The sequence below is a fragment of the Physeter macrocephalus genome, chromosome 5, assembly GCF_002837175.3.
Source record: "Physeter macrocephalus isolate SW-GA chromosome 5, ASM283717v5, whole genome shotgun sequence".
NCBI lineage: Eukaryota > Metazoa > Chordata > Mammalia > Artiodactyla > Physeteridae > Physeter > Physeter macrocephalus.
Window position 1 is genome coordinate 99,932,797 of NC_041218.1, and position 12,184 is coordinate 99,944,980.

General features: G+C 46.4%; 1 protein-coding gene across 1 annotated transcript in view; it reads right to left on the minus strand.

Moving 5' to 3' along the window:
• Positions 1-36: 36 nt before the first annotated feature.
• Positions 37-12,184, minus strand: part of NPC1L1 (NPC1 like intracellular cholesterol transporter 1) — a 19,207-nt gene continuing 7,059 nt past the window's right edge. The window contains exons 6-11 of the mRNA XM_028490228.1: positions 11,643-11,825; positions 10,399-10,513; positions 10,144-10,271; positions 9,561-9,698; positions 9,196-9,285; positions 37-287 (exon numbers count right to left, since the gene is read on the minus strand). Of these exons, the coding sequence (XP_028346029.1) occupies positions 93-287; positions 9,196-9,285; positions 9,561-9,698; positions 10,144-10,271; positions 10,399-10,513; positions 11,643-11,825 (849 nt within the window). The 3' untranslated portion in view covers positions 37-92. The remainder of the gene's footprint in view (positions 288-9,195; positions 9,286-9,560; positions 9,699-10,143; positions 10,272-10,398; positions 10,514-11,642; positions 11,826-12,184) is intronic.

Consider the following 12,184-nt stretch of genomic DNA (forward strand, 5'->3'; position numbering starts at 1 on the left):
ATGGCCCAACCTTCACCCTGGGCCTCCCCAGGCACATGGCAGCAGGTGGGCAGCAGGGCAGGGGAGGGAGACAGACGGGTGGGCTGGGGCACTCACTCATCAGGGAACTCAGTGGCATACTGGATCTTCTGGGTTAAGGAGAAGTTGTCGCAGCCTGCACTGGAGCAGATGGCGTTCAAACCTGCCTCACTGGAGAAGTTGTAGCCCCCAGTGGTTACAAAGTAGACTGGGGCCCCCACCTCAAAGTAGCGGTTCAGAAAGAGGAAATAGTCAAGCAGGTACGAGTCCTGGAACAGAGGACAGTCAGTGAGGCCAGGGCCAGACACACCCCAAGAGCCTTGCTCCAGCAAATGCTCAAGAGGTACACACACACAGGTGCGTGCTCACAGAGGTACAGAGATACGTGCTCACAGAGTCACACGTACGGTTCCATTACAGATGTACATGGTCAGAGGTGTGCCCATAGAGGTACGCGCTCCAAGGTACACACATCCAGGTATAATTACAGGTACATGCACAGAACACACTCATGGAGGTACATGCACAGAGCATCACATGCCAGCCTGCATGAACACCCTCTCTGACACACACACAAACATATACACATAATTTTACCCCGTCTTATCATCCCCAGTTTGGTACAGCCACAGTCTTAACAAGCTGGCCTGTGACCACAGACTGCATGGACACGCACATGTAAACACGCATGTGCACACCCTCAAGGCCCTGTGCCAGGCATCTGCATGGCCTGTTCCCTTCTCCTATGATGTAAAACCTCAAAGTGACATCAGGGATGATGCTGGAATAGGAAGAACCAGGATTCCACCTCCCCACCTAGACTCCAGCTGCACTGGCAGAATCTGTCTGATGTAACTATTTTGGGATTCTGGGGTCGATTGAGGGCTTGAAGCTTCCAGAGAAAGGCTTGGATGGTTCTTAGCATGGTACTGGCTACTCATCCTTTATCCTCCCAGCCTGAAGCAGGCAGCCATGCATTCATTCCAGGAACAGTTTGCACACAGCTTGCAGGATCCAGGGTAGGCTATAAGGCCCATCTCTTAAATATCAAGGATATGTGTTCTGATCACTCATTGCTGCTTCTGATATCCATAGAGCAGACACAGAGTCAGGCACCATTAAAACCTTCACCTCAAGCTGAAGTTACTTCCAAGATATTTAAAGAGCAAGTGCTTGATTTATTGTTTTTCCCCTTCATATCTCCCTTTTTCTCCTTTTGAGAGCCAGACCTTTAAGAAACATGACACTCAAAATCAACCACAAATACAGGGGAATTTAAACAGTCACTGCACATGCCCAGGGAAAGGTGAAGGCTCAGAAAAGCTCTGTAAAGACTTTAACTTTACATCTCAGGCTGATCTCCAGGACAGAGACATCAGTAACAATTAAGTTTTGTTTTTGTTTTTGTTTTTGTTTTTTTGTGGTACATGGGCCTCTCACTGTTGTGGCCTCTCCCGTTGCAGAGCACAGGCACAGGCTCCGGATGCGCAGTCTCAGAAGCCATGGCTCACGGGCCTAGCCGCTCCACGGCATGTGGGATCCTCCCGGACCAGGGCACGAACCCGCATCCCCTGCATTGGCAGGCGGACTCTCAACCACTGCACCACCAGGGAAGCCCACAATTAAGTTTTGTTTGTTTGTTTGTTTGTTTGTTTTGCTGTACGCGGGCCTCTCACTGCTGTGGCCTCTCCCATTGCGGAGCACAGGCTCTAGACGTGCAGGCTCAGCAGCCATGGCTCACGGGCCCAGCCGCTCCGCGGCATGTGGGATCCTCCCGGACAGGGGCATGAACCCGTGTACCCTGCATCAGCAGGCAGACTCTCAACCACTGCGCCACCAGGGAGGCCCACAATTAAGTTTTTAAAAATAAATAAATAGGGCTTCCCTGATGGTGCAGTTGTGGAGAATCCGCCTGCCAATGCAGGTGACATGGGTTCAATCCCTGGCCCAGGAGGATCCCACATGCCGCAGAGCAACTAAGCCCATGTGCCACAACTACTGAGCCTGCACTCTAGAGCCTGCGTGCCACAACTACTGAAGCCCATGCGCCTAGAGCCCGTGTTCTGCAACAAGAGAAGCCATGACAATGAGAAGCCCGTGCACCGCAATGAAGAGTAGCCCCCGCTCACTGCAACTAGAGAAAGCCCACGCACAGCTACAAAGACCCAACACGGCCAAAAATAAAAACAAATAAATAAATTTATAAAAATAAATAAATAAATAAGCAAACCCTGAGGAAGGAAGAGAATCTGATCTCTAGAGTTACTGTGGACTCTCAAATGTCCATTTTTCAACAAAAACAACAACGAAAATCATAAAACATACAAAGACTCAGAAAGATATGGCCCATACCTGGGAACAAAAATTAATCAACAGACACCATCCCTAAGAAAGACCAGACAATGGATTTATTAGACAGAGACTTTAAAACAACTATCTTAGAGATGCTCAAAGAGCTAAAATAACATATGGACAAAGTCAAGAAAACAATGTATGAACAAAATGGAATGAGCAATAAAGAGAAAACATAAAAGAGAACCAAAAAGAAATTCTGGAGCTGAAAAGTACAATAATTAAATAAACAATTCACTATAGGGATTCAAAAGCATATTTGAGCAGCCAGAAGAAGAATTACCAAACATGAAGATAGGACAATTGAAATTATCAAGTGAAGAAGAGAAAGAATAAAAAAAAAAAAATGAACCTGTGGGACATCATTAAACAGACCAACATACGCATCATGGGAATCCCAGAAAGAGAAGAGAGAGAAAGAAAGAGGAAGAAAGATTATTTGAAGAAATAACAGCCAAAATTTCATAAATCTGATGAAAGATATGAATATAAACATCCAAGAAGCTTAACAAACTCCAAGTAGGATAAACTCAAAGAGACCCACACCAAGGCACATTACAATTCAACTGTTGAAAGATAAAGACAAAAAGTGAATTTTGAAAGCAACAAAAGAGAAGAAGCTTATCATATACAAAGGATCCCCAATAAGATTATAAGCACAGTTCTTATTAGGAAACTTGAAGGCCAGAAGGTGGTGGGTTTGTATACTCAAAGTACTTAAGGGGAAAAAACTGTCAACCAAGAATCCTACTTCTGGCAAAACTGTACTTCAGAAATGAGGGGAAAATTAAGGCATTACCAGATAAACAAGTGCAGGAGTTTGCTGCCACAAGACCTGTCCTGCAAGAAGCGCTAAAAGGAGTCCTTCAAGTTGAAATGAAAGGACGCTAGAGTATAACTCAAAGCCATATAAAGAAATGAAGATCACTGGTAAAGGTAAATACATTGAAAATTATAAAAGCTAGTTTTATTGTAACTTTGGTTTGTAACTCCATTTTTTATTTCTACATAGCTTAAGAGACTAATACATAAAAAATTATTAGTCTGTGTTTTTGGATACACAGTGCATAAAGATGTAATTTTGTGATAGCAATGACTGAAAGGAAATGGAAAGGAACTGTATAGGAGCAGATTTTTTCTATGTAATTCATGTTAAACTAGGATAAATTCAACAAATTTTAGGATATTTAATGTAATCTCCCTGGTAACCACAAAGAAAATAGCCATGGAATATACACAAAAGGAAATGGGAAAGGAATTTAAACATCTCACTATCAACTAAACAAAAAGAAGATAGTAATGCAGGAAATGAGAGACAAAAAAGCTATAAGGTATATAGAAAACAAATAGCTCAAGGACATAAGTAAGTCTTTCCTTATCAGTAATTACTTTACATGTAAATAGACCACTCTCTCCAAAAAGAAGTCAGAGGTTAACAGAATGGATAAGAAAAACATGATCCGACTACATGATGTCTATAAGAGACTCACTTGATATCCAAGGTTGCCCACAGGTTGAAAGTATAGAAAAAAGATATTCCATGCAAATAGTAGCCAAAAGAGAGGTGGCTATCCTACTACCAGGTAAAATAGACTTTAAATCAAAAAGGTTACAAAAGACAAAGAAGAACATTAGATATTAATAAAAGATTCAACAAAGCAAGAGTAAGTGTGTATAAACAGTTACACACCTAATGAATGACCGTCAAAATCTATGAAGCAAAACTTGATAGAAATGAAGGGAGAAATAGAAAGTTCTACAATAATAGTAGGAGAGTTCAATACTCCAGTGTCAATAATGGTAGGACACACAGACAGAAGATAATTAAGGAAATAGAGGACTCAAACAACACAGTAAACCAACTAAATCTAACAGACATATACAGAAACTCTGCCCAACAACAACAAAATACATATTCCTCTCAAATACACATGGAACATTCTCCAGGATAAACCATGTGTTTGGCCACATATTAGATCTCAACATTTAAAAAGATAGGTATCATATTATGTATATTCTCTGACCATGACTACATGAAGTTAGAAATCAGTAACAGGAGGAAAACAGAAAAATTCACAAACTTGTAGAAATTATACATCACACTCTTAAACAACCAGTGGGTCAAAGAACAAAGCAGAAAGGAAATTAGAAATTTACAGATGAATGAAAATGAAAACACAACATGCCAACACTTATGGGATGCAGTGAAAGCAGTGCTAAGGAGGAAATTTATAGCTATAAATGTTCACAATAAAAAAGAAGAAAGATCTCAAGTCATCATCCTAACTATACAACTTGAAGAACCAGAAAAAAAAAAAACTAAACACAAAGCTGCCAAGACAAAGGAAATAATAAAGATTGGAGCAGAGATAAATAAAATAGAGAATAGGAAAACAATACAGAAAATCAATGAAACCAATAATTGGTTCTTCAAAAAGTTTAACAAAATCAACAAAGATTTACTTATGTCGACTAAGAAAAAAAGAAAAGACTCAAATTACTAAATCTGGATTGAAAGTGGGGACACAACTACTGATTCTACAGAAATAAAAGGAATTTTAAGTAAGTTCTATGACCAATTGTATGCAAACAAATTGGATAACCTAGATGAAATGGACAAATTCCCAGAAACACAGAGCCTACCAACACTGTGAAAAGAAGAAATAGAAAATCTGAATAGACCCATAACTAGTAAGGAGATTGAATCCATTTTCAAAAATCAACTCAACATAGAAAAGCCCTGTACCTGATGACTTCACTGGTGAATTCTACCAAACATTTTAAGAAGAATTAACACCAATACTCCTCAAACTCTTCCACATAATTGAAGAGGAGGAAACACTTTTAGCTCATTCTATAAGGCCAGCATTGCCCTAATACCAAAGCCAGACAAAGACACTACATGAAAAGAAAGACTACAGACAAATATCCCTTATGAATATTGATGAAAAAAATCCTCAACAAAATACTAGCAAATTGAGTTCAACAATATTTTAAAAGGGTTATACGCTGTGACCAAATGGGATTTATCTCAGAATTCAAGAGTGGTTCAACACATGAAAATCAGTCAATGTAATACACCACATTAATAGAATGAAGAGAAAATCACATGATCATCTCAACTAATGCAGAAAAAACTTTTGACAAAATCCCATGTCCTAGGAATTCCCTGGTGGTCCAGTGGTTAGGACTCAGCGCTTTCACTGCTGTGGCCCGGGTTCGACCCCTAGTTGGGGAACTAAATCCTGCAAGCTGTGCAGTGTGGCCAAAAAAAAAAAAAGAATTCCACATCCTTTTATGAAGAAAAAAAACTCAGAAAAGCAGGAGTACAGCAAAGTTCCTCAACATGATAAAAGCCATAGGTATGAAAATCCCACAGCTAATATCATATTCAGTGGTGAAAGACTGAAAGAATTTCCTCTAAGATTGAGAACAAGATAAGGATGCCTGCTTTCACCACTTCTATTCAACATAATACTGGAAGTTGTAGTCAGAGCAGTTAGGCAAGGAAAAGAAATTAAAGGCATCTAAACTGGAAAGCAAGTAAAATTATCTCTGTTCATAAAATACATGATCTCATATACATATATAAAACTCCAAAGGTCCACCAAAAAAAACCGTTAGAACTAATAAATTCAGCAAAGTTGTAGGTTACAATATTAACACACAAAAATCAGTTGTATTTCTATACATGAGCAATGAGTAATCCAAAAAGGAAATTAAGAAAACAATTCCATTTACTATAGCACCATAAAATACTTAGGAATTAACTTCACCGAGGAGATGAAAGACTTATACACTGAAAACTACAAAACATTGCTGAAAGAAATTAAAGAAGACAGATATTGAAAGACATCCAATATTCATGAGCTGGAAGACTTAATATTGTTAAGATGTCAATAGTACCCAAAGCAATCTATAGATTCAATGAAATCCCTATCAAAATCCCAATGATTTATTTGCATAAATACAAAAATCCATCCTAAAATTCATACTGGAATCTCAAGGGACCCCAAATAATTAAACAATCTTGACAAAGAAGAACAAAGTTGAATGACTCATATTTCCTGATTTCAAAATTTACCACAAAAGATACAATAATCAAAACTGTGGTACTGGCACAAAGACAGACACATAGACCAATGGAATAGAACAGAAAGCCTAGAATTAAACCCTCACATATATGGTCAAATGATTTTTGACAAGGGAGCCAAGACCATTCCCACCAACAAATGGTGCTGGGGAAACTGGATATCTACATGCAAAAGAATGAAGTTGGACCTTCAAAAATATACATAAATATATATATAAATCAAGCCAAAATGGATCTAAATTTACAAGTTAAAACTACAAAACTCTTAGAATAAAACATAGGGGGAAAACTTCAGTACATTGGATTTGGCAATGATTTATTGTTTTGTTGTTGTTGTTTTTTGGCCACGCCACAAGGCTTGCGGGATCTCAGTTCCCCAACCAGGGACTGAACCCGGGCCCTGGCAGCAAAAGCCCAGAGTCCTAACCACTAGACCATTAGGGAACTCCTGGCAAAGATTTATTCTTGAATATGACACTAAAGGCACAGTTAATGGACAGAAAAATAGACAAATTAGACTTTATGAAAATTAAAAACTTTGGTGCATCAAAGTGCACTACCAATAGAGTAAAAAAGCAACCAACAGAAATGAAGGAAATATTCACAAATCACATATCTGATAAGGGATTAATTATCCAGGATATCTAGAGAACTCTTAGAACTCAACAACAAAATCCAACCCAATTCAAAAATAGACATTTCTCCAAAGGAGCTATACAAATGGCCAAAAAGTACATGCTTAACATCACTAATTGTTAGGGAAATGCAAATCAAAACCACAATGAGATACCATCTCACACCCATTAGGATGGCTATTATCAAAAAAGAAACAAACAAACAAACCAAAAAAACCCAGAAAACAAGTGTCGGTGAGGAGGTGGAGAAATTGGAACCCTGTGCGTTGTTGGTAGGGATGTAAAATGGTACGGCTGCTGCTACGGAAAACAGTATGGAGGTTCCTCAAAAAATTAAAAAATAGAATTGCCATATGATTGAGCAATTCCACTTCTGGGTATATACCCCAAATAACTGACAGCAGGGTCTCAAAGAGATACTTGTAAACCCATGTTCATAGCAGCGTTATTTCACAACAGCTAAAGCATGGAAGCAACCCATATCCATGAACAGAAAAATGGTTAAGGAAACTGTGATGTATATGCATTCGTATACATATGAATATTCTTCAGCCTTAAAAAGGAAGAAAATTCTAACACATGTTACAACATAGCTGAACCTTGAGGCCATTATGCTAAGTGAACTCAGCCCATCACAAAAGGACAAATAACGTTATGCTTCCACTTACATGAGGTACTCAGAGTAGTCAAATTCAGAGACAGAAGGTAGGATGGTGGGTGCCAGGGGCTGGGGGGAGGGGATGGGGAGTCAGTGTTTAATAGGGACAGAGTCTCAGTTTGCAGGATGTAAGAGCCATGGAGATGGATGGTGGTGAGTGTTGCACAACAATATGAACGTACTTAACGCCACTTAAAAATGGTCAAAATGGCAAATTTCATGTTAACGTATATCTTACCAGGAAAAAAAAATTGAAAGAAATAAGTTTTATAACGTCATAAGAAACAAACAAATCTCCCCCAAAGAAAAATAAAGGGCATAAACAAAACCTCAGCTGGGTCTTGCAGCCCATCACCACCTTCCTTCTCGCTCATTGGCTCGGCCCACCAGGCCCCTGAAACCTGTCCTGGGGGCAGTGGGGACCCTCTTCTCTTCAGCCCTCTGAGCAGCCCCCAGGGCCACCATGGGCGGCAGGGTCATTCTGGACCCTTGCTGGCTTTGCTGCCTCCTCTTGCTCCCTAGGGTGGCTCGAAGGTGCCGTCCTGGCTGTCGGCTCTCCTCCCACCTCATCTTGCTTCCAAGGCCAGCGCCACCTGCACGTGGCTACCCAGACTACTCATCCCAGGGCTCCTGCCAGCACCCGGACTCCCATCACCCCGCCCAGGGCGGCCCTGGATGTCTGAGCGCACATGACGCTTTCTCTCCGCCGGAGCGCGGGCGCGCAGACTTGCTTTCCCCCAGCCACCAGCCCACACCACCTCTGGTTGCACATCCAGACGAGCCTCTCCGATGTGCGCTTGCTGGCCCCAGCCCGGCAGCCAGCACCCTTCCGCTCCCCCGACCCGCGGCCTCCTGCTCCCGGGCTCCACCCCCACTCCTCCGCACACCCGGTCACTCCCACACCCAGGAAGTGCACCTGGACGCGCCCAAGCCTCCCACGGGTCCCTGCCGTCACCCTCGCTGCCCTTCCTCTGCAAATGCCACTCATGCTCAGATGCCCCTCGATACCTCCTCTGCTCAGGACCCTCAAGCCACGGCGGTCTTTCCTCCCACAGAGCCCCCGACCCTCCCTGTCTTTCGGAGGACGGTACGGTGACACGGGCTGCTGCGGAGCCCAGGCCTGAGGATGTGGCGCGCCCAGCAGAAGGCAGGTGCTCGGCGGTCCTGCCCTGACAGTCATCTCGATCGGCTCCCACGGCCAGCCCCTCGGGCGCCTGCTCGTCTCCCTCTCGTGGCCTGGGGCTGGCTCCGAGCTCCTGTGCTTTCCATACGTGATGTGGCTTCTCTTCCCAGCTCCACGGGATGGGCGGCCCCGCACTCCTACCACGCCCCTGCTCCACGCCGCCCCACCAGCTGCGCGCTGCGGACCCTCCTCCCGTCCCTGGGGACTGAGGGCAGGGGAGGGAGGGCACCCACAGGTGGCCCCAGGGCCCGCTCACCTTGGGCAGGGCCAGCTCCTGGTCCAGCCCCACTTTGACGTAGCACATGAAATAGAGACTTGCTCCAAACATGGCCAGGAAGAGCAGCAGCTGCGGACGGAAGCACGTGTGAAGGCCTCCCGCCCAGCAGCTCCCCAGGCTGGGTCTGGGCGGGGTCTCATGGGGAACATGCTGGAGTTGGGCAGACTTGAATCTCAGCCGCCCTCTTGCTTCAGCTCCTGGACCTGGGCAAGCTCAACACCCCTCCAAAGATGACGGGCGGGGCGAGGGTCAAGGCTGAGCACACCCCGCCGCCGCGGGCACTGCCAGGACCCCTGTCCCCGGGTGGTGCGAGGCCCCCCAGCTTCCCCTCCGTCCCCGCTCACCACGACCACACGGGTGAACCGGTGCAGCAGGAACGGGACGTAGAACTTGCGGAAGCATCGGAGCAGTAGCCCCTCGTCCTGGCTAGGCGGGGGCAGCTCCCGGGCGCTCCTGCAGCAGCAGACGTCCAGCCGGGAGGCCTGGAAGGAGGCAGGAACTCGAGGTGGCCCCAAAACAGACCCTGGGGACCACCGCCCTCCCATGGGGCGGGAGAGCCACCTTCCGCAGGTGTCGCGTGCCAGCACCGCCCAGTGGGGACATGCCACTGTGCATTGCCTTTATCTCTATTTTCTGCCTTGATAAAACACCTTTGAATGTTGCACCGTCACGGAAACAGGAACTCCCGCCCTGTCAGTCTCTCATTTATATATTACGTCATGACCTCGTGTACTTCAGGAGGTTTGATCCTGTTCCCCCAAATTACCAAGACGAAGTTACTTTGGGACACTGGGGACTGCGTGGCCCAAACATTCCAGCGCTCCGTTGCCGCGCTCAACGCCACACCCTGAGCCTTTACTTCTACAAAGCAAAGCCACCCCCGCCCCAGCCAAGATGGGGGTCCCTTGCTCTCTCCACCTCCCCTACCTCCTGCCTCCTGCTGTCAAGGGAGAGCAGGGCCACGAAGGCCGACATCTGCAGCAGGAAGTCGAGAAGCACCGCAAAGCCGGAGGTCAGGGCAAAGGTCCGCACAGCTGGCATGGGGGTCAGAGCTCCTGGTGGGGGAGGGGACCGGGGGTGAATCTCAGGGCCCGGCACCCGCTCAGACGGTACAAAGGGAAAGGAGGCTGCCAGCCTCCAAGAACTCCCAGTACCTGGTGGGGAGGGGCTGCCCCGGCTCACCTAGGAAGAAGCAGATGGCCTCGGAGAGGCTGCAGAGCAGCATGCTGGGGGCCACTCTGCCCAGGGCTCGGCCGATGTGTGCCTCCCGTCCCTCCCCAGGCCTCCGTGGCAGTCTCTGTGCGGGGACGGCAAGGACACGGTCAAGATCAGGCCAAGGGTTCTGTCCCTCGCAGGCCAGCAGGGAGCTGGCACGTGCCACCCGCTCCCCCAGGCACGGCCGTCGCCTGGAGACCCAGCCAGGCCTGAGGAAGTGGCTCCACCCTCCCCAGTGCGAGCAGACCCTGCCGACACTGTGCTCGGCCACATCTCCCCTTCTCGGGGTCTGGCCCAGAGAACTGCTTGGCACGCCTGGGGATGCCCATGGCGTCCTTGCTCTGACCCATCGTGGAACCCTAAATGTTCACTAACAGGAGAGGCTAAGTGGACCCTGACTTGTCCTTCCACGGAATGTGCTACCTGGGAGCACAGAGACAAAGGTGGCTGTATGTGGAACAGAGAGGAACAAACCTGACTCCATATTGGACCTCTACCCTTTGTGCTCTGTTGCCTGCTGCTTAGTCATGCTGGCTCTGGATTTTTTGTTAAAGAATGTTGCCTATGGCCTGAAATATACATGATGGCCCATTCTCAAGGCTCTGACCTTTAAAGGTATAACACTTTTCCATTCACATAGAGATAAAAAAGTTGCAGAGCAGAGTCTAACATTTGTCTTGTTGGAGGTTTACAGGAACACTGTGACCAGACCTACATGGACAGCTGCAAGAACAAAGGATTCCTGGCACCAAAAAGTTTGTAACAACAAGCCACACCCCCTCCCCTTTCGGTATAAAAGAAGCCTAAATTCTAACTCGGGTAAGATGGTTCTTTGGGACACTAGTCCACCACCTTCTCAGTCTGCTGACTTTCCGAATAAAGTCACTATTCCTTGTCCCAACACCTCGTCTCTCGATTTATTGGCTTGTTATGCAGTGAACAGGATGAGCTTGGGCTCAATAACATATGTGCTGTGTGACACTCTTACCAGACAGTGTGTGGGGCTGACAGAGAGCAAGTTCAGGGGACACAAATGGTATGAATACATTTATGTGAAAGATAAATAAATGCAAAGCCCTGTTTCCTACAGGAATTGTACACATGGACATCAGCGCTTAGGAACAGGCCGTCAGAAGCCCAGCAAACCCATGCAGGGCTGCACCTGGGCAGGTAGGGGCAGTTGGGGGTACGTAGAACTTCTGCCCCCTTACCTGGTACTCGAGGACGAAGATGAAGATGTTGTCGGCCCCCACGGCGAGCACCAGGAACGGCACCACTTGAAGGATCACCAGTGAAGAGGGGACACCCAGGTAGGAGAAGAAGCCCATGGAAGCCACGACTGCTCCCAGCACCACAGCCACCCCGCCCAGGCCCAGCGTGGCCTTGGAGTCCACCTGCAATGGGATCAGGCTCAGCCTCCTGGCTGCAGGGCTGCCCGATGCGCCCCCAACCGAGTTAGAGGAGGGCAGAGGGCAGGCTTGCTCCATGCTTCTGCGTTTTGGCCGCTCTGCAGAGCCGTCCTCCCAAGGGCAGGCCCTGGGAGCCCGCCCCTTCCTCCTCAACCATGCATTGTAAGACAATGTAAGTATTAGCTTTGCATTTGCACAAGTTGTGGGTGGGGTATTGTCAGGGAGCAGAATGAAAACTTGCATGGCCTTTTTTTTTTTTTTTTTTTTTTTTTTTTTTTGTGGTACGCGGGCCTCTCACTGTTGTGGCCTCTCCCGTTGCGGGGCACAGGCTCCGGACGCGCAGG